The 24,377-nt window shown below is 35.2% G+C and overlaps 1 protein-coding gene across 3 annotated transcripts in view; it reads right to left on the bottom strand.

The window, feature by feature from the left end:
- The window catches only part of PRKG1 (protein kinase cGMP-dependent 1), a 1,228,801-nt gene that overhangs the window by 1,031,822 nt on the left and 172,602 nt on the right, over positions 1–24,377 (bottom strand). For all 3 annotated transcript variants that reach the window (XM_090278041.1, XM_090278040.1, XM_090278045.1), the window contains exon 2: positions 23,851–24,017. In XM_090278041.1, coding sequence (XP_090134167.1) covers positions 23,851–24,017 — 167 coding nt within the window. The remainder of the gene's footprint in view (positions 1–23,850; positions 24,018–24,377) is intronic.

Raw genomic sequence — 24,377 nt, 5'->3', positions numbered from 1 at the left:
TAAGCACAGGAAAGATTTGATCATTTTCTGAGGTTTCTTTAAATCTAGCAATTCTATGATGTGGCCAGATGTTTTTGAAAAGGGATATATTTGGTATGATAAATTGAAAAAATATATTTTTTCATGCATGATAAACGTTTGTTAAATTCAGTTTCATTTTGGAGATAAAAGATGGCAGAGGAGTAAGTGGAAGCTACACTAACCTCCTCCCAGAACTGGTCTGGACTTACAACTTAATTTTGGAGAAATCATCTGGAGTAACCAACTGAACACTACCTGGAGAGAAGTCTTATAACCACGGAGAGACAGAAAAGGCCACTACATCACAACGTGACTAGTAGGGAGTGCGGAGATGCGGAAAGGCTGGCTGGGCTCCCACGGGTGGCAGCTGAAGGTACTGAGAAACAGCTCAGCAGCCGGGGGCTACCCCAGAGAAGGGCAGGGTCTAAACCCCCAGCTGGGCTTCCCAGCCTACAGCAACAGAGTGGAAAGTAAAATAGCATCCAGCTGTGAAAAGCGAAAAGCCACAGGGTTTCTTGCTAGCCAGAGAGAAACAGTAGGAGGAAAGAGCTCTTAAGTGGATCACATACGAAAATATTTTGACCCCCCGTTACCCTGGGCTCAAGCAGAGGGAAGGCAGAGAGGACTGGAGACACTTGGGGAGAGTTTGGCACGGTGGCTCTGAGGGGAGAAATGGGGAGCAGCTGACCAGGTCCCAGTGCTGACTCATCCCCAGTACAGTAGGCAGACCATTCCCCTCCAAGTGGCGTCAACCTGCGGGGAAGCAAAAGCCCCGCGCACAAAATTAAGTTGCCACACCCACGGTCATTAAGCTCGATAACTAATCACAGATTGAATACATTAACAACTAAAGAAGACAGACAAAGGCAGTAGATCCCTGGAAGTCTCCAACAGGCTGCCTAGGCCTAGACTGGTACATGATCTGATGCCACCAGGGGCAAATCCAGGAAGTGCAGATCATTCTAAGAAGCACCAACAAACAATAGGAGTCACAAAAATGGGGAGACAGAGAAACAACCTCCAACCAAAAAAAAAAAAAAAAAAAAAAGGTAGAATCCCCAGAAAGAGTGCTAAATGAAATAGAGGGGAGCAAACTATCAGATATGGAATTCAAAACATGGATTATGGAGACGCTCAATGAGCTCAGCAGAAACGACAAAGAACTCCAGAAAAACTACAAGGAACTTACGGAGAATTACACAAGCGTGAAAAAGGACATAGAAGCTGTCAATAAGAGCAAGGAGGAAATGAAGAATACAACCTCTGAATTGAAGATGACAGTAGAAGGAATTAAAAGCAGGCTAGAGGAAGCAAAAGATCGAATCAGCGAGCTGGAGGACAGTGTGAACAGAAATGCCTAGACAGTGCAACAAAATGAAAAAAGACTGAACAAGACTGAAGAGGTTCTAAGACAGTTGCAGGGCAACATGAAATGTAATAATATCCATATCATAGGAATTTCAGAAGGAGAAGAAGAAGAACAAGGGATAGAAAACCTCTTTGAAAAACTAATGACAGAAAACTTCCCTAACGTGAGGAGAGAAAGAGTCACGCAAGTCCAGGAAGCACAGAGGGTCCCAATGAAGATGGACCCCAACAGGCTCACTTCAAGACACATAATTGAAATGGCAACATTCAAAGACAAAGAGAGAATCCTAAAAGCAGCAAGAGAGAAACAACTAATAACATACAAGGGAGCTCCAATAAGGCTATCATCAGATTTCTCAGCAGAAACACTACAAGCCAGAAGGGAATGGCAAAAAATATTCCAAGCAATGAAAAATAAGGCCTACAACCAAGAATACTCTACCCAGCAAGGCTCTCATTCAGAATGGAAGGTGAAATAAGGAGTTTCCAAGACAAAAGAAGGCTAAAAGAATATATCTCCACCAAACCAGCAATGCAAGAGATGCTAAGGGGTCTGCTTTAAGATGAAGAAACAAAGAGAGACAGAGAGGAACACAAGTACAAAGGGGGGAAATGACAATGAATAAGTACTTATTGGTAATAACCTTAAATGTAAATGGATTAAATGCTCCAATCAAAAGACATAGGGTAGCTGAATGGATTAGAAAGAATGACCCACATATATGCTGTCTACAAGAGACCCACCTTAGAACAAAAGATCTACACAGACTGAAAGTGAAGGGATGGAAAAAATATTTCAAGCAAATGGACATAAAAAAAAAAAAAGCTGGGGTAGCAATACTTATATCAGACAAAACAGATTTCACAGCAAAGGCCATAAAAAGAGACAAAAAAAGACATTTCATAATACTTAAGGGAAAAATCCATCAAGAAGATATAACCCTTATAAATATATATGCACCCAACATAGGAGCACCTAAATATGTAAGAAGAATTTTGAAAGCCTCCAAGAAATATATAGACAGCAACACACTCATAGTAGGGGACTGTAACACCCCATTGTCAACAATGAACAGATCTTCGAAGCAAAGAAACACAAAAGATATCGTGGCACTGAACAACACTCTAGATCAAATGGACTTACTTGATATATATAGAACTTTTCACCCCAAAGAAGCAAAATATACATTCTTCTCAAGTGCACATGGAACATTTTCAAAGATAGACCACATGGTAGGACACAAAACAAGCCTCAACAAATTCAAGGAAATTGAAATTATATCAAGCATTCTCTCAGACAACAATGGCTTAAAATTGGAAATCAACCTCAAGGAAAAAAGTCAAAAACATTCAAACTCATGGAGAATGAATAACATGCTATTAAATAATGAATCGGTTAACAATGACATTGAGGAAGAAATCAAAAACTTTCTGGAAACTAATGATAATGAACACAAAACAATCCAAAACCTATGGGATACAGCGAAAGCAGTCCTGAGAGGAAAGTTCATAGCAATACAGGCCTACCTAAAAAAGCTAGAAGAATCTCTAATAAAAAATTTAACCCTACAGCTACAAGAACTAGAGGAAGAACAACAAGCAATGCCCAGATCAACTAGAAGGAAGGACATCACCATGATCAAAGCAGAATTAAATGATATAGAGACTAAACTAACAATTCAAAAGATCAACATAAGTAGAAGCTGGTTCTTTGAAAAGATAAACAAAATTGACAAGCCTTTAAGCAGGCTCATAAAGATAAAAAGAAGAGAGATCCAAATAAATAAAATCAGAAACGAAAGAGGAGAAGTCACATCCGATACCACAGAAATACAAAGGATTGTAAGAAATTATTAACAACTGTATGGCAAGAAATTTGACAACTAGAGGAAATGGAGAAATTCCTGGAAACATATAGTCTTCCAAAACTGAATCAAGAAGAAGCAGAAAGCCTGAATAGATCAATAACAACTAGTGAAATTGAAGCAGTAATCAAAAACCTCCCAGCACACAAAAGCCCTGGACTGGATGACTTCACAGGTGAATTCTACAAAACATTTAGGAAAGAACTAACTCCTATCCTCCTCAGACTATTCCAAAAGATCCAAGAGGGAAGACTCCCAAACTCATTCTATGAAGCCAGTATTACCCTAATTCCAAAACCAGGTCAAGACACAACAAAGAAAGAAAACTACAGGCCAATATCGCTGATGAACATAGATGCTAAAATCCTCAACAAAATACTGGCAAACCGGATCCAGCAACACATTAGAAAGCTCATACACCATGATCAAGTGGGCTTCATCCCAGGGATGCAAGGATGGCTTGATATTCACAACTCAATAAACGTAATACACCACATAAACAAAATGAAAGACAAAAACCACATGATCATATCAATAGATGCAGAAAAAGCATTTGATAAAAGTACAACACCCATTTATGATGAAAACTCTCAGCAAAATGGGAATAAATGGGACATACCTCAACATAATAAAGGCCTTATACGAGAAATCTGAAGCCAACATCATACTCAATGGGCAAAAACTGAGAGCATTCCCCCGAAGTCAGGAACAAGACAAAAATGTCCATTCTCACCACTCCTATTCAACATAGTGGTGAAGTTCTAGCCACAGCAATCAGACAAGAAATAAAAGGCATCCAAATTGAAAAAGAGGAAGTAAAACTGTCATTATTTGCAGACGACGTGATAGTGTACATAGAAAACCCTATAGACTCCACAAAAAGAATACTCGACCTAATAAGTGAATTCGGTAAAATAGCAGGGTACAAAGTCAATATTCATAAATCAAAGGCATTTCTGTACACCAACAATAAAATCTCAGAGACAAAAACTAAAAGAAAAATCCCATTTACCATAGCAACAAGAAAAATAAAGTACCTAGGAATAAACTTAACCAAGGAGGTAAAAGACCTGTACTCAGAAAACTACATAACACTGAAGAAAGAAATTAAGGAAGATACAAATAAATGGAAGCATATACCATGCTCATGGATGGGAAGAATCAACATCATTAAAATGTCCATACTACCCAAAGCAATTTATAGATTCAATGCAATCCCTATTAAAATACCAATGAAATTTTTCACAGACCTATAAAAATACTTCAAAAATTTATATGAAACCAAAAAAGAGCCCGAATAGCCACAACAATTTTGAGGAAGAAGAACACAGTAGGAGGAATCACAATACCTGATATCAAACTATATTACAAGGCCATGGTAATTTAAACAGTCTAGTACTGGCATAAAAACAGACATATAGATCAATGGAACAGAATAGAGAGCCCAGAAATAAACCCAGGTTCATATGGTCAACTAATATTTGACAAAGGGGGAAGGAACATCAAATGGAATGAAAAGAACCTCTTCAACAAATGGTGTTGGGAGAACTGGACAGGGACATGCAAAAAAATGAAACTAGACCACAAACTTACACCATAGACCAGAATAAACTCAAAATGGATCAAAGATTTAAATGTAAGCCGTGACACCATAAAAGTCCTAGAGGAAAAAAAAGGCAGGAAAATTTCAGATATTCCACGTAGCAACATTTTCACTGATATATCTCCTAAGGCAACGGAAATAAAGGAAAGAATAAACAAATGGGACTACATCAACCTTAAAAGTTTCTGCTCAGCTAAAGAAAACATCAGCAAGATGAAAAGGAAACCAACTATATGGGAAAACATATTTGCCAATGATATCTCAGACAAGGGATTGATCTCCAAAATATATAAAGAACTCATATGACTCAACACCAAGAAGACAGATAATCCAATTAAAAAATGGGCAAAGGACCTGAACAAACACTTCTCCAAAGAGGATCCGTAGACATATGAAAGAAGGCTCAACATCACTAGTCATCAGAGAGATACAAGTAAAAACCACAATGAGATACCACCTCATACCAGTCAGAATGGCCATCTTCAACAAATCAACAAACAACCTGTGCTGGAGAGGATGCAGAGAAATGGGAACCCTGGTGCATTGCTGGTGGGAATGCAGACTGTTGCAGCCACTATGGAAAACAGTTTGGAATTTCCTCAAAAAACTAAAAATGGAACTGCCTTTTGAACCAGCAATTCCATTGCTAGGATTATATCTGAAAAATCCAGAAACACCAGTTCAAAAGAACCTATGCACCCCTATGCTCATAGCAGCACTATTTACAATAGCCAAGTGCTGGAAACAACCTAAGTGCCCATCTGTAGATGAGTGGATCAAAAAACTGTGGTATTTTTACACAATGGAGTTCTATGTAGCAGAAAGAAAGAAGGAACTTCTACCATTTGCAACAACATGGATGGAACTAGAGAGAATTATGCTTAGTGAAATAAGCCAGGCAACGAAAAAAAAATACCTTATGCTGTCACCTATTACAGGAAACTAATGAACAACACAAACAAATTAGCAAAATTGAACCACAGGTATGTAAACAAGGAGAAGACTAACAGTAACAAGGTGGGAGGCGGGAGGAAGAGAAGGGGGTAAGAAGGGGAAGAGTCTAGTCAAAGAACATGTATAAATGACCCATGGACATGGACAACTGACTGCAGACTGAATGTGGGAAAAGGGAGGGACAGGGTGCAGGGAAGTAAGAGGGGAAAAAAAGAGGAACAACTGTAATAGAAAAAAAAACAAACAAAATTTTAGTGGGGGAAAAATGAAAATATGAAGAATGGAAATGCCAGTTTAGTGAATATTAGAAGGACAAGGATTTTCCTTCACACTGTATATTTTTCCCCCTATCTGATCCCTCCAGAGTTCGGCATTCTAAAGAAGTAAGTAATGACTTAAGTTTCTTTGCATAAAACTAATAGGACCAGTTGTTGAGAGAGGTTTGTTTTATTTTAACCAAGACTTTGACTGGAATGTCATGCCTAACGGAGACATGCTTGGGCTCTGGTTGTTACCAAAAAGCCCTGAGGAACTGGGAATGACGTTCAAAGGTAATAAAAGCCCATGAGATAAAAGGCCTGGTACCGTGGTTGGTTGTGCGGTCCACAGCAATCTTTCCAGAGAAGGAATGAAGGTTGTTTTCCTGAAAGATGGCTAGATGGGACCTTAAGGCACAATGGAATACTTGAAGGACTTGGAAAAGACCAGTGTGTACAGGCAAGGCTGAAGGCCAGGTATGTGGCTCAACTTCTGTGCCCTGAAGGGCAGACTGAAGGTCATCCTAAATGCTCCTTGCATAAGTTCCAGCAAAGCAGAACTAAAGATCATAAGTGATCATTTGCTGCTCTTGTTGTGTTTATGCAAATGAACAGGATAAATTAAAAATGGACTTAATGCAGTCCCTTTAAGGACAAGGAGGGTAATCTTAGGGAGAAAAATTGTGATTCAAGGAAAATCACAATGATCAGTGGCAGACTATAAAGTAGTGCAGCTAACCATCTTTAAGGTTTCTTTTCATTTAAAATATGTTTTCACTTGAAAGTTAAACTATGTCTGTGATGTCATCAAAGATGTTTAATTTACAGGCAAGAAGAATGTCAAATGCCTTGCAACTGGATGTCTTTCCAATAAGACAGTCTTACAGATTTAGAGACCTGTATGTGGGTTATGTTACATAAATTAACATGTGTTTTCTGTTTTCAAAGGACATAAGCCTATGATCTCATTACCTGAGTGATTGTCTGTATGTATAGGCCTCACTTAATCCTGTCTGCAGCACTGCCTCATGAGACTCAACCGTTAGGCTGAAGTAAGTGGCTGGGTTGGCGAAGAATGGGGTGGTCTGTGGGCTTCACTTTAAAACTGGTTTCTCTTTTCTATCCTAATGGCTTGGACAGAAAGGGCCCAGAAGTCTGAGAGGGAAGAAACCAAAAATATTTCCCTCAGCCCAAACTAAGTATAATGGGCAAAAGGATTTTGGACAGGTGAGATGTGCCTGGCACACCTTCCTCCAAAGAAGCCCTTTTTTTTACCTAATGTGGGACATTGAAAAATTAATCCCTGCCTTCTCTTATCTAGTGGTTATGGATTGAATGATGTCCTTTAACACTGTTGCCCAATCTGTTGCCCCCAGAATACAACAAGGATGCCAGCCTGTTAAACCAAGCACACTGTTGTCCAGGGACAGCCAACCGACCTGGAATCAGCACGATCCTTCCCCATGTGTGAAGGCCACCCTCCCCTCCACACCCCCACTCTTATTAGGGATTTCTGGACCCAAGGGTATGTGGGACAACGACCATGTCCAGCTTGAAGCAGCTAGAGGAGCTCAAGACCTTCGTCCATTGTCCTTTATAAGATTATAAAGGGTCTTAAGTCTGAGAGGGAGGGATTGTTATTTTTTATTGTTAAAATAATTATTTATTTATTTATTTATTAAGAAAAAAAGAACAAGAATATATGAAAGGGTGAAGTGGGAGAGCTTGTATGTACGACCCATGGGCATGGACTTGGGGCATGATTGCTGGGGGAGGGGGAGTGCTGGGTGGAGGGGAGCAAAGGGGAAAAAATTGGAACTTTTGTAACAATATAATCAATAAAATATACTTAAAAAATTCAGTTTCATTTTTGTTATAGACAAAGTATTATAGGGTATAGAAATTTAAACATTTTTATTTACAATTTAAAAAATTTCCTTCACTTTCCTTAGGTCAAAGTTCAGCTCGACAAGTTATATCCTGAGCATAATTGGGAAATGTCTTCACCTTGATGGAAGATATATATATATATATATATATATATATATATATATATATATATATGTATTTTTTTTTACTCCTTCTATTACTGGAATCTTAAATGTACCAGGTGACCATGGCATGATCACAATATGGCAGACTGTTCTTTAAAATTTCATCTTTACAAAGTTGAGCATGTATATATGTGTATATACACACACATTGTCCATCTCTAAGTATCTTAATCAAGTGATACTATGTCCAAATGATACTGTGTTACATCAAACAAACAATGCTTTAAAGTTTTTGCTTATTAAATTTCAACAGAGGATTTACTGTAGATCTTTTAAGACTAAATGTGGGAAATTTTAAAAATTAAATAAAGTTTAATCTAGAGGAAAAATAATAGATAATTTTCAGAATTAACTAGATGCTTAATAACCTGAAACATTTTCAGAAGCTCTAATGGTTCATTGTTAATATTCATTATCTATAAGAAGATAATTCTAGATTTCAAGGGAGTTTACTATAGGTTTTGTGTATTTTAGATGCTTTTGCATGTGTGTGGGTGTGTAGCTGGATTTCCTAAAATAAAGTGTGAAGTTTTGGTGTTGGGGAGCAAATTTAGCATTCAAGCAAGATTGATTATTAATTATTATTTAAATGTCTGAAACACTTACTATATTCTGGCCCAGGGCTAGGCATGGAGAAACACCCACAAGGTTTCTGCCCATGTGGAACTTAGAGACTCTGGTAGACTGAAGAGGTTCTTTAATATCCATGTTTTCATTTAATTTTTTGAACTAAACTTCTACTAATAAATTTTAAAAAACATATCTGATACATAAACCTAGGTTTGACAATTTGCAAATAAACACAAGAATTCAATCATTCCCTTTGGAAGTGTTTAAAAAGTAGTGTGCATTGTTCCACAAATAGGATGACTTAACAAGGCATACATACATACATATAGATCTTGGAGAGAAGACAGGGCTGATTTTCAAAATGGCATGTTACAAGGAAATAGAAACTATTTTCCTTTCATATCGATAGCCGGACCTCAATCTTTCCAAATGAGACGCAATGTGTCCTGTGCATCATCTCTCAGTTGCCTGATTCTAAAATACTTTAGTCTTTCCAATTCTTCTTATTAAAGTGTATCTTCAGATTAGATTCTTTATTTCAAAACATATTTTTAAATGTTATATGGTTTATGACTCTTTTATTTTAAAAAATTAAGCCCGAATACATCTTCTCTAATTTTTAAGCTAAATAGTAGTAGTAAGAAACAACAGCACTTGGTTTAAGTGGAAGGTGAGGTGAAGTCTGGAGAAAGAAGCAGTTTGGAATGGGTGATGCAATTTTATTACATGGAAGTGACTCATTCTGTCACCACTGAGTGAGATATCTGAAACTGTTGTCTGGAAGCAACTGTGTGACAGCAATACTCTTTTGAAAAACATAAATAATAGCTCATCATGATTTGTCCATTCTAGAAAATAAACCTAAGACACTGACAAACAGACTTGAAATGCTACAGTTTTCATTAATGATAAAGATACATTAAATATATAGTTTTCTAAAAATGAATTATGAAATTAATTAAAAAGCTCATAGAAGGAAACACAACATCCAATATATAATTATTTCTGTCCCATATAATTAATTTAATTTAATGAAATCAATATGTAGTGAATACATGCTGTGGACAGGCACTATGGTAAGTACTGGGGTTAGAGGAGAACACAGGTAGTTCCTGTCCTTCAGTTGCTTATGAGAGAGAAACAAATATGGCATAGTGTCCCCTAAAATTCATTCTCTATTTTAATAAGATGATTTCTTCACCAACTTTTTAATGGACAGATGGCTACCTTTGTGAAGGTTGCATTTTATAGCTTTTCCTGAGCTATGTACTGGACCAGAGGATGAGAGCAGATGAAGGGTCCATCTTCACTTCAAGGATAAACATCCTTGCCCTGTCTTTCTTCTTTTTCCCCTCTCACAGGTTGGAACACCTGGTACACATGGCAATGACCCAGCTTCCACTATTTACAGTGATCATGTCTGGTCATACAGGAGCAACAGATGGAACAAACCTGGCTGCCTAAATAATAACCACATGAGGTAGAGCTGCTCCTCCAGCCTTTTCCACCCACTCAGGGATATCACATGAAAGGCAAGTAAACTTCTATCTCATTTTAACCACTATTTTAGAGGCTTTCTGCTACTCCAAGATAGTGAATTCTAATACAATAAATACACAAACAATGACTGTACACTAGATTATTTGCTGACAGTCTTGGTCCTCAAATAGTCTTGCCAATTTCTATAAAAGGCAACTCCATTATTCTAGTTGTTCAGGACAAAAACTTGGAACCCTTTACTCCTCTCTGTATCTCACACACTATTTTCAACCCAATCCATTATTAAATACTATTGGATGAATCTTTAAAAGTTTCCAAATTTGACCTTTCTTACTGCCTTAGTCCCAGTCACCCTTACCTCCCTTCTTTACTATTTCAGTCAGCTCCTGACACCCCTGCTTTTCTCCTCACTGCCAGAGTTTACTTTCCACAGTCAGAAAAAGAAAAAGAAAAAGGAAAAAAAGAAGGGGGCAGAGCATGTTGCTCTTCTACTCAAACCCTCCTAGGGATTTCCACTTTGATTTAAAAAAAAAAAAAAAAGTCATTAACATGGCCTACGAGGCCATTGGAGCCCTGTTATATCATTTATTTCTTTGCCTGGATGCCTTACCTCCATCCCATAAATGGCTCACTTCCCTTCAGCCACACTGACCTCCTATTGCTTTTTGAACATTGTCTCAGGGCTTTGCACATTTTTATTCTCTCTTCCTAAAATGCTCTTCCCTCAGATACTAGCATGGCCCATTGTCACCTCATTCATGTCCCTGCTGCTGCTGACTGTTCAGTTCACAGAGGCCTTCCCTGATCGCCCTGCATAATACAGCAACTCCTTCCTTATCTGGCACGTCACTCACTCTGTCCCCTTATCATGCTTTGTTGTCATCGCATTGATAACCACCCAATTTTACAGAAGGTATATATGTGTGTATACACACACACACACAACAAATACATTGCACACACATTACAAATATTTATTTGTTGTATATCTCCTCCATTAGGATAAAAGTAAATAAAAACTGTGTATTGTTTGGCCTCTACTATAACCAAAACACTCAGAACAATGCACATGGTAGGGGCAAAACAAGTATTTCCTGAATGAATAAACTGGATGAATGAACAAAACACAGTCTGACTGATGTCCTTGTAAACAGGGACACAGAGGACATTACAGGAACTTCCAAGAAGAGAATCCAGCCCAGCTGGGAGGTGTCAGAGAGGTTTCTTGGCAGTTGTAACTACTACATTGACTCTGAAGAGCAGTAATGTTTTAGTGTGTGTTCTCTGGTCAGAGGAAAACATATCCAGTCACAGAGACACCACCAACTATGTGAGGATGTTGGACCAGAGCTGTGGAATGGCGAGTGCAGAATCTGGAAGGGAAGCAGGGGCAGATCCATGAGCGACGACTCCCCCAGGTGCCTGACACAGGATGTGATGCTCACCATATACAGGCGTGGCGAAAGTAGGTTTACAGTTATTCATATGGAATACAAAAATAATAATACAGTACAAGAATAAACTGTGTTTCATGTACTCACAACTGTAAGCCTACTTTGGCCCACCCTATATTATATTAATTGATAAATGAGGAAACGATACCTAAAACAAGTTAGAGTGTTTCTCCAAGGTTACTTAGCTAATCAGACAGCAAAATCAAAATCCAAGTCCCTATCTGCCAAACTCCAAAACACAGCTCTCTTCATTCTGCTGAGGAGCCTTCCATCCTATGGAGTTTGGATTTTTACCATGGGAAAGCATTGGAAAATGTTAAGCACGGAGCTGACATGAACATATTTGTCTTTTAGAATGAACTTGCTCATAGTAATGTGAATGAAAGGGAACTAAGTCTAAAAATAGAATATCCTAAAGGAATTATTGGAAAAATTTGAAAGAAGTTATGAAGACCTGAACTAAACAATAGCAGACAGGGATATATGACAGTGATAATAATAAGCTAACGTACTAACTAGGATTTGCCCATCAATTGATGTAGGGCCTGGAATAACTCCTAGATTTCCAGTGTGAGCTGTTTTTAGGGAATAAAGGCGTCATCCAGGGAGCTCAATAACAGAACAGGTAAAGTGCCGAGAGAATGATTTCAAGCACCCCAACATGATCACGTGACTGCTTAATGGCTGGATCTGGATTAAAGTATCTGGATTTATGGCTATTTGTCCAGTGTTCACTTCTCTACACAACAACTAAGATCAAATGGCTGAAGCTTATAACATAAAGCACATATAACATAAAGCTTATAACATAAAGCACATATAACATAAAGCTTATAACATAAAGCACATATAGACGAGAGGCAGAAACCTAATTCAGTAGCCTAGTTATGTCAAGAAAATTCTATCCTTTGTGAGAATAGGAAACAAAATGACTATTAAAAAAAAACAGTGAGCTATAATTTGTATAAAAATAATTCCTAAAATTAATTTTTCATCACAATATAATGTCATATGTGTTCATAGTTGGAGTAAGCCTTTTATCTTTCAATGTTACTTATCTCATAAAAGCTGCCTTTGGGAGAAGAAAAAAGAAAGTTGCCTTTCCAAGAACAATAAATGAAAGCAGCAAGTTTTTGTTTTCTTTTTTTTAACTTATTCCAAGGAAATGTTTAATAGCATGATGGTGAGATATCAAATCAAGGAAATGCACTAGTAAATGAAAAAGCCTCTTGAAAAAATGCATCATAGAAGAAATTTCTAGAGATATCAAACATTTATTTAGCAATAAAAATTTAAAAAGAGACATCCAATCAATAGCTGACAATTTAGGTTTGCATATGCATTGAGATTCCTACACTGGGACCACATACAAAATATTGTTTCCTTTCATTTAAATTTTAAAGCACTTAAGGTATTAGATGAGTTTATTGTACTGAGTCTTCAAATATAAAATGTTACTTCTTCTAGGATTTTTAAGTGAGCAATAAGCACAATATAAAACCAATCCCTTCTCCAAAAATGATGATTGGATTCAAATACCATTTCTTTTATTCCTTTAGAACTATAATTAAAGACTAATTACAAAAAAAATCAGTATTGTGCTACACTAATTCAAGAAAATCACTGGGGAACTCAATTCAATTCCCAAATCTTGAACATTAGAAAGTGTGCAAACAAAATCTACAAAAATGCATCAAGGATACTTTTCAAACTGTGAAATGGAATGTAATTAAGAGAATAATTAGCACTTTGGTGGCACCGCCTTGCCCATTGTTGATCTGTATTGGCTATCTGCTCTAGATTTAAATGCAGGCCTCTACAAAAATTTTTTCTCCTTCTAATTCACCAAGACTTCATTCACAAGACATTTGCTTTGTAATGTGGCCTTATTTATGCTATTTGGGAGAGGAGGATGGTGATATCTGATATTCTGAACTTTAATCCCAGCTTGTTCTCTGAAACAAACATCCAGTTACTCATGTTTGTCTTCAGGCCATTTAGTTGAGGTGGTAGTTCTCAGACTTTTAGTCTCGGGACCTCTTTACATTGCCAAAAATTATTGAAAACCTCAGAAAGTTTCTGCTAATGTGGGCTGGTTTTTATTCTATTTGACCTTAAAACTGAGAAATTTCTAAAATATTCACTTGAAAATAATAAATTTATTACACGTTAGATATATATTTTTATAAAATTAATGAAATACATTTAAAAAACACAAAAGTTAAATAATGCTGCAATGAACGTAGGGGTGCTTATGTTCTTCTGAATTAGTATTTCATGTTTCTTTGGACAAATTCCCAGAAGTGGAAAGGCTAGGTTACAAGGCAGTTCCATTTTTAATTTTTTGAGGTATCTCCATACTGCTTTCCACAGTGACTTCGCCAATCTGCATTCCCACCCACATTGCAAAAGAGTTCCCCTCTCTCCACATCTTCACCAACACTTGTGATTTGTTGATTAATTGATGATAGTCATTCTGACAGGTGTGAGGTGATATCTCATTGTGGTTTTAATTTTCATTTCTCTGATGATTAGTGACATTGAGCATCTTTTCATATGTCTATTGACCATCTGAAAAGTGTCTATTCAGGTCCTTTGCTTATTTTTTAACTGAACTGTTTGTTTTCTGGTGTTGAGTTTTCTAAGTTATTTATAAATTTTGGATATTAACCCTTATCAGATATATTTACAAATATATTCTCCCATTCAATGGATTGTCTTTTGGAAGCAGCCCAAATTTCCATCAGTAGATGAGTAGATAAAACAACTATAGGACTTTCACACAATGGAATACTATTCAGCCATAAAAAAATAAGAAAATTCTACCCTTTGCAATGGCATGGATGGACCTGGAGAACATTATGTTAAGTGAAATAAGCCAGTCAGAGAAAGACAAGTACCATATGGTTTCACTCATATGCAGAATCTAATAAACAAACTGAACTAACAAACAAAATAGAGACTGATTCAGAGGTAGAGAGCGGGCTGACATCTTGGGGGTAGGGGTTAGGAAATGGAAGAATTGAGCAAAAAAGAAAAAAGAGAAAGAACTCGTGGACATGTACAACAATGTGGAGATTGTTGTGGGGAGAGGGATATAAAGGGAATAAATGGTAATGGAAAATATGATAAAATATTAATTAAAAAATAAAAATACAAAATTTAATATGAACCATTCCATTATTTTACATTTTTTTGAAACCTAATTGATTTGTGGCTCAGTAGAAGACAGCTATATTCTCTATTTCTGCATTTAATCTGCTTCTATATCACACATTATGTAGCTTCTAGAAACCCCCACTTCACACTCATGAAAGAATGAGACAAGACAAATAACATGCTCATGCTATTATAAAAATAGTTCTCACCTCAGGGAGCACTTAAAAGTTATATTATTTTGCAGACAACAGGAAGAAATTTTCAACTTACTGCAATGATTCCTCATGGAGACTTAAAAAATATTTATGACTACTTATATCTATTAAATCTGATAAAATATATAAATTTTTCCATTTAGTTTGTTGCTATCAAATTGTTGTAATTATAAAAATGCATTCATCAACTTCCCTCTAAGCCTGTGTTAGCTAACAGAATACCCCTACCTGCACACTCTGACCTCTTAACTGAGCTTTCAGACTTGTGTATCCATTGTAACTGACTTGACATCTCCAATGGGATGTCTAATAGGCATGTCAACATCATATAGTCAGAAATTAACTCTTGATTTACTTTCTTGAACATGAACTGCTCTTACAATGGCACCACCATTCGTCCAACTATTTAAATCAAAAACCAAAAAGTCATTCCCAGCTTTTATTCCTTTGACCACCCCCCCAACATCACATCTATGAGCTTCCAAAATACACCATCTTTCTCTTATCTCCCATGCTGCCATCCTAGCCCATGCCAACATTATATTTTGCTTGAATTACACCCATAGACGCCCAACTAGTATCCCTATTTCCCTCACTTTACATTTTTTCTAACCTTTGATAATTAGTATACTTAATTTGTCTACTTATAAAATATAAGTCAGATTATGCCCCATCTCAACCTAAATTCTTGCAATTCTATCTAAATTCCTAGGAATAAAAAAATAAATAAATAAACCACTTATAGGGTTTTACATGTGACCTTGGCTCTGTCAGTCTCTCCAAACTTAACTCATGCCACTGCCTTCTTTCTGTCTCTTTAACATGCCAAGTTTTCCCCACCTTATAGTTTTTCTACTTGCTGTTGTCCTCATCAGGAATCCACACTTTTGTGTGTCCGGCTCCTTCCTGTCATTTAGGTCTCAACTCAAATACTACTTGCTCAGAGAAGCCTTCTCAGACCCACCAATCATTACCAGACCCACCTTCATGATTCTCTCTTACACTACCCTGTGTTATTTAATTTATTCATACATATTTCGCTGTGTGAAAGTATTTTGCTTATTTCCATGCATGTTCTCTGTCCTTTGCTCCTATCCCCATCACCAGAATGTAGCCATAGAGAAGAAGGGACTGCATGTGAGTTGTTGATTATTGTGTCCTTAATGTCCACGGAGACATAATGTCAGCACAGAGGAGGTATTGGCAGGAATTGAAATGTAGAAATAAATAAATAATAAAATGAACTAATAAATGAATCATAGTAGAGATAATGTATTACAAAAATAACTTAATTAAATATTTTCTTTCTTTGCTACTCTCAATTATCAGGGGAAATACAAAGCATTTCATATATTCATGGACTATGGCAGTCAAAGACACATTCTGCTTCAATGCTAATGCCTTCTACCTTTGCTCAAATGCACCATAGAAAGGAGGAGAAAAGCAGGAGAGTTCAGCGATGCCCTGCTCTGTGTGTGTGTAAGCTAATCCTCAACACGAAGAAAACTCTGCTGGACATGTTTCTTACTTCATATGCCTTTCATTGTTAGAACTAATGTAATAAATAAAAATTCAGATTTATAGAATGAAATGAAAAGAAATTTCAAAACTTCCCAAACAAGTCATCTGAAATTTTTTAAGAGAATGGCATGCAACATGGTGCTCAGAAGAAAATCTATAAATTAAGACTTTTTTCTTTGTAGACTAATTTTTAATTTGCTTGAGAGTCTTATCATCAATACTTATGATTATTGTTATTAATCTTGTTTTTCTTGTAAATACAACCACTGATAAATCTTACATATGATATTACAATCACCCCAACATCTCCTGAAATATAATCTGAGCTCTAAGAATGGATAATTTTATGTAAATTTGTATATACCTACATGGGCACACAATACAAAAATGAGTATGTATATTTCCAACAAAGTGTCAATAAAAATATTTGCACTGAAAATATTGAAGCAAATTATTATAAATATTAAAAAATGGCTTTAGGTTAAGGGCATGTAAAAATATTTGCACTGGAAATATTGGAGCAAATTATTATAAATCTTTAAAAAATTACTTTAATTTGAAGGCATGTACCACTGAATAAGTCATCAGGGACAGCATAAAAGTATATTAAGATTATTGCTGAAGGTATTAATACTCTAAAACATTATAAGACTTAATGTAATAGTAGAGTAGTGTAACATGATAAATGTAAATATGACAAATTAAAATATAACATTATGGTCTAGCCATAAAAATAAAAAATTATATATTTGATAAGTATGTATATGGCTTTCAGTGAAAGTTATTATAAAAGACTAATTCATTAAACTCCCCTGGAAACAAATGTTCACTGCTTTCTTTTTACCAGTGGGAAATAACTGATCTTTTTAAAAAAAGCATGCCCAATTTTTGAAGAAAATATTTAAATACATTGACGATTAATTATGGTTTTATGTAAAGTTTTAGTTTCCTCCGTAAATACATCATTATGTATTGGGGAAATGGAAAACTGCTTATCACAAAAGTTTGACCAACTTCACGAGGTGCTTTGTCTTATATGATTTTGCTATTGATAAATGAACAGAGTATCTTAATTTGTTTTGATATTGAAAAGTATACAGAGTAACTTAACTGTTCTTGTTAAGTTACACAAAATAGCAAACAGCAAAGAGAAATTAAATAATCTAGTTTTAAAAGCATTTACTTCCGCTATTCTTATGAATAACTATAAAGAAGTTTTGTGATATTCAGAAAGCAATTCACTTTAGTAAACGTTGAGCAAATTAGGCAGGAAAGTGGTACTAAATAAAATATTAATGTAAATATACTTAATACTAATTCCTTGATATTTTAATATGCATGAAATGTGAATTCTCAGGAAATGGTTTTCTGACCATTTTAACTCATCTATCATAATTCAAAAATCTCTGTGTACTACTTAAGGAGATTTAGTACAAAAATATTTTTGTTTTCATCAAAAGTTTATAGAAGGACCTAAGTAAACGATCAGACTCAGACTACAATCTTTCAAATCTACAGTAGTTAAATTTAGATATAGTATGTGCAATTACAAGCTGTGTTTCTCAAATGCAGAGTCATGGGAGAATTCCAACAAGGACTTCAGAGATCTATTCTGATGTTCTCTGGGTGGGGTGGGGGTGGGGTAGGCTGTTGCCATGGGCCGTTGCCATGGTAGACACACCACACAGCTTCACTCTGCTGGGAAGTAACTCCAATCTGCCCTGCCCTTTTTGAAAGTATGCCAAAATAATTACTAACTATTCAAGGGTTTTTTATTAGAGGGATGGATATTAAAAGCATTAGTCTATCCAGCCTTCCACAAAAATCATTGGAAATCTTGTTAAAGTCGCTAAAGAAATACATCTATGTGTTTTTAAAATGAACCCACAATAATTTTAGAATCCTGTTTAATGTTCAGCATGAAAACTATTCAACAGATTCATGTAATAATGACTGAAGTAAATTTTACCTCATTAGCAAGAAATCAATGTGTTATCACAAAATTGCCAAAAAGGTACTAAGTTACATGTTCTTTTCATTTTTCAGCTATGCTGTTTTTATTTTTAATTTTCACCAAAAATATATTTTAAACTTCCATATTTAGCATTCTCCCAAAATTGAAGAATATAGAACTGAATATTTTAGCAAAATGAATTCTCATATAAATAAAATCCATAACTGTTATAAAGTAATAGTAAGAGAAAATATATATGCATATACTTGTACATTTTTAACATAATCCATGACCTGCTTTACCAATTTCAGATTAATTTTTTTTTTTAGAAAATTGATGTCTTTTCAAATATCATCTCAGAGAAAAAGCACATCAAGTTGTAATTATTTTAGCTTACAGGAGTCTTTAAGAGTAAAGAAGCCACACTATTCACCTTCTCAATGTGGTACATTCAATCCCACTACTGCAAATTTAGAAAGAAAATGGAGAACTGTATTGTATATTAGTAGCACCACACATAGTAAGGTTGTATTTTACAAAATCAAACAAGAACTTCGGCAGCCCAATGAGTAGTAAGAACAGTACCCTTCAAAATATGTCAGTTTTTCAATAATGATGTTCTTAACCAATTCATGTTGTTAATTTCTCTTGAATTGTACATGTGGTATATATAAACACATCTTTACATAATTTAGCCAAAAAAGTATTACTCAGTTTAATCACCTATCTCCATTCATCAAATCTGTTCCTAAATAGCATGATTATTTCCAAATCTACCCTCACAGAAAAAAGAAATTACTATTATTAAGCATATTCAAAAACATACTTACTGTACCCTGAGGACAATTTATAAAGAATTCTTAAAATATGTTGAAAAGAAAACGTATTGCCTTTCCAGTTTCCTGCTTTGAAAAGAACAACTCTTTTAGATTATAAATGTGTATATATTCAGATGCATGGACTCACACACATGCACATATACAAAGGCATGCAAAATATTGCCTCCCAGAATTTCTTAGAGATACAAAAAGCCCAAATTAAGAAGAAGATAGATATACTTAACCACATTAAAATGAATAACTTCTGTTCATCAGAAGATATACCAAAGAAGTCAAAATGAAAAACATAGATGGGAGAATGTATTTGAAATACATGTAACTGAGCAGGATTAAGCTCAAAAATGTGTCAAGTCAGCCAACCAATCAACCAACAGAAAAATGAATGGAAGAATACCATAGACACTTCACAGGAGAAACACAAACAGCACGCAGAGCTATAAAAAGATACTCAATAATCAGAAGCAAAATAACTGGAACATATAATCAATAGTTGAAAGGATAAGCAAATTGGGGTATATTCAGAACATAATATTGAACAGCAAAAGTTAAGTAGCAGAAAAATGCATGCAGTCTTAATTAGTTTCATGTAACATATAGCACAAAAACTTTTAAAAGTAAACATGCACATTCCATTGAAGGGCAAGTTTTGAAGAAGCCTTTGGAAGACTGGGTTCTCATAAGCTAACTTGAAGGACATACAGTCCCAGAGGCAGAATTTTGGGAGTTAGGAGAAGGGATGGAAGATATGTTACAAGTGTTCCGCCCACACCAAGATTCTCCATGAAGATGCTAGGTAGTCACCGCTAGAATGTCTCCTGAGATAGGGTTCTTGTCTTCACATCAGACTGTGCATTTCACTTTTGCAACATATTAATTAGAATATTAATTCAAAAGTCTTCTTCCCTATAACATGCATTTCTTCTTTGGTCCTCTAGATTCATGAGGAATAATGGCCTTTTTATGTGACAATCTTTCAGCATTAAAAAACAGCCTTTCCCAAAAGAAAAAGAAAAAAGAAAAAAAAACAGCCTTTTCTCCTAAAACTTCCTTCTATACATGAAATAATGTCAATTGTTTAAAAAAAAGTGTTATGCTTCCTAGACTGGCTCAAGTATATTAAAGTTTTTAAAGGTTGGCACCGCAAAATAAACATGATACCCCATTTGCCCTCTAAATATCTCAGTTCCCTGTCTTTGCCATTGAAATATATTTTAATATTTACATATAATACTTCCAGAGTCTCTTTGCTTATGATAATTTTTCATAAATAGATGTTTGTTTTGTTTTTGTATGAACAGTACATAGCTTGCTCTTTAACATTAACATTATAAGCTTGGTCCTGTAAAGGAACTGAAAAAATACCTTTAAGTGCATTGGTATTTCCACTATTCTAAAAATAGCTCTTAGATTAACATGAAAAACTCTTAAGGTCAAAAGGCAATGCCTGATTTGTGTGAATAAAACAGTGTTTCTCATGTTAAATTTACTGAGAGAGCTAATTTATATGAAAATGTATTCCATCTCTTCACACTCTCAGGTAGTGTTTTGAATGCCAACTGACATGGTGAGGTTCATCATTAATGTTCAATTTCATATAAAATCCCTCTTTGAATGTCAGCTTTCAGTACTTGATTTAATCATATGAAGATAGGAAAAATGTTTCAGGGGCAGGAGGAATACAAGTTCCAGTATGAATCTGTACAAGTTTACTGTCGATGCTGGCTAGCACGATTCATGTCCAGGCTGAAGAATTAAAAAGTGGCAGACCCGGTATCAACCAACTCACTGGAAAAAGAAGCAGGTGACCAGTCTTCAGAAGACAAAAATGAAATCTCAGTGCAGTAACAATAGAAATGTGAGGCTGGTCCCTGAGAGTTGATGTAAATAATCACAGATTACTTAGCGTGCAAAAGTCCGATCAAAACAATCACTGTGCAATGAGCTGAAAGAATTGTTCCTTCTCAGAAAAAGTTTTTTTAAACCTGTGAGAAAAACACAATCAATGCTATTGATTATAGACAGAAAAAATAGGGCCTTGAAGGTGCACAACAGAGTTCAGTCCAGAGGTGGGCCAAAATCAAACCAAATCAATACCAATTTTCAATGAGAAAAAAGGAATTTAAAATAAGAGTAGAGGATTGGATGGGAGATGATATACAGAAAGGTCAGTAAGCAGTTTAATATTTAAAGGATGCAGAAAGCCTTGAAGGTAGTTATAGAAAACGTCTATTTCCTTTTTTGAATTATTGTCATTCAAGTTCTATTGTTCTCTTGTTAATTATCAAACCATTTTTTAATCCTATGGATTAATGCTGTGCATCTTATCTGAGTGCCCAAAACTGGGCTCTCCATACAAATATATACTGATAGTATTTATAATCTGTATGCTTTGAAAGTTAAGATTAAGTATGGGAATCCTGGAGTCCAATGACCAAGACTTTCACCACAACATACTATATTTATGTCCTTAGCTAAGTTACTTAACTTATCAACACATCAGTTTTTCACTTAGTAACACGTAGATAAGATAATACCCACCTCCTAAAGTTGTTATGAGGATCAAGATTTTAATCTCCATAAAGTGATTAATCAGTACCTGGCATATGAAAGCACTTAATAAAAGCTATTATCTATAACAAACATCTGATGCAAAAATTGATAATTTCATTTAAAGTTTAACTTAAAACCACCAATGGTCAGAGACACTTGCCATTTTTAGAAACTAAAATGTAATCTAGCTGCTTCTACAATGAAAGATCACATAAAATGTACAAAACCAGTATTTATAAGCAAATCTACATTAATGAATATGAATTAGACATTTTTCAAAATGAAAATATTAGGGTAAGTTCCCAAAGATGTTTTAGTCACATCACCAATTCTGAATCACCAAATCAGAATTTGTTTTCTTTGGTTGAGAGCAAAGTTTATTGTTATGAGTTAAAAAAAATGTAGGGCAATAGTATAAGGATATTAATAAATGTTACATCAAAATTAAAACCAATGTCTGTTTAAGAAAATTAATTTTGTTCAAGTATTTTGTAAGTCATTCTTATATTTGAAAGCATAATTGAAATGTAAACAGTGCTTAACAAAGTTAATCTACTTATATGGCTGCCTTAAAAAACTAATACCAAATAATTCTGATTAAAACTTGAAATTGAAACTTCTATTAGCCAGCAATTAAGTATTTGAAAGTCATACAACTCATTTTGCTTGAAAATACATGATAATATATTTACTTTCAAATGATTTTTCCCATTCACCCTCATTGGTGAGGTCTTACCATATGACTACTCTCTTTTGTTAAAACGATGAGAAACTTTGGCATTTAGGTATGCAATAATACTTGGCACACTGCCCAGACTAAAATAAAAATCACTTAAGGCACCAGTTAAACAACTATTTTATCAATAACACTTCCTTTAACTGAAGAGATACAGGAAAAGTCGGACTAGTTTTACATGTGGATTCCTTAGGCATTTTTCTGAATGTCTTGATAATAAGCAAGTGTGTGAAAGATCCTCTATATTCTGTTCATTCACTGTTGCTATGGTATACCCTTTATAAATATTAATGTTCACAGATGAAAAAGAATTGGCCTATAATAAAAACACTGCTACCTAATTTTTGAGAAGATTGAATATGTTGATAAAAAACTAATTAAATAATGAAATATTTCCTCAATTAAAAGTTACAAAAATTTAAACGACAGTGTTTTGATTATTTTAAAATTATTTTGACATAAGGCAATTAGCACAAGATCAACCAAAGTTACATCGATAGCTTGGGGTCAGATTGGCAGCAGTTATTAAGATTATGGTCATTGTAGTGACTTTAACTGAAAGGCAATCAACAGTCATTATCTCAGGTTTTTTTCTTCCCACAGAAGGAAAATGTGTCATTATAAATTTCAAGTTAGAAATACACATGAAAATCTACCTAAGCAAAAACTTATTTACATAGTGTGTGCTTCAGTTTTTTTCAAAGCAGTTTCTTAGTTTGTCTGAGATTTATGAAAATAAGCTACAATTCTTATTAATTAGGCTGCTAAAATGCCATCCAACCTTTATACTTTGCCTCTATCACACACATATAAAACACTGAAATCACTGCTTTCTCTCTTTATGGAAGCACCATAGCAAAAAACCTAATTATATACAGAAAGTTAAAAGTAGAATTCAAGACACTTTGATTATCTGACCAAATATACTTTGAATAGACTTGAGCTTCCACTGAAGCTTTGTGAGCTTGCTATTCAACGCAATAAATAGCATTTCTTTCTTTCACAATTACCATACTTTCCTGGTGTTTGAAAAAAAAATGAGATTTTCATATTAGTATTCTAAACATAAACACTTCATACAATTAGTATATAAGTAGTTTCCACCTCTTTTCAAACTGTTTCCCAACCAAAAAAATTAAAAAATGAAATTTCCTCATGTCATCTGTGTGCAGGCTGGTAGGATGAAAGGGAAATATTTGCTCGTCAAAGGAGCAGGGTTATAAACCATACCTTCCATGACATACACCAGTGACCCCACATCGCCTTCTTTGATGATGCAGCTGTCTTTGCCATACTCCACTGGGTACATACAATCCACAATCTCCTGGATCTGCGACAGCTCCAAGTTCTTCATAAAGTCATTGTCAAGGATGGCTTCCTTGATGAGATCCTTGGACCTAGGGCAAGAAAGGGAGGATTTACTGGCACATCCAACAAGTGCTTTCAGGGTTTCTGAGGGTCAACAGAGCCATACAGTACAGCGTCCTAGCACACTACAAATACATTTGCTTCTTAGGAATCCAATGATTTTCTGAAAGACCTGAGAACAAGTAATACCATGGCCCACAGGAGAGGCACTGAGAACTTTTCCTTTAAGTAAAGTATCATTTAATGAATATGTGGCTAACAAGCAAAATCACACAATTCAATTTTGTTGTAGAATGTTTTTTTTTAGCAACAAAGATTGTGAAATAACCAACGAACAGACATTTTAAGTTGAAGATTGCAACTTAGTTTAAGAATAATATAAATAAAAT

The sequence above is a fragment of the Furipterus horrens genome, unplaced genomic scaffold (genome assembly GCF_987537825.1).
Source record: "Furipterus horrens unplaced genomic scaffold, mFurHor1.1.pri manual_scaffold_5, whole genome shotgun sequence".
Taxonomy (NCBI): Eukaryota; Metazoa; Chordata; class Mammalia; order Chiroptera; family Furipteridae; genus Furipterus; species Furipterus horrens.
Note: the sequence above shows the minus strand (reverse complement) of the source record. Positions and strands in the feature narration are given on the sequence as shown.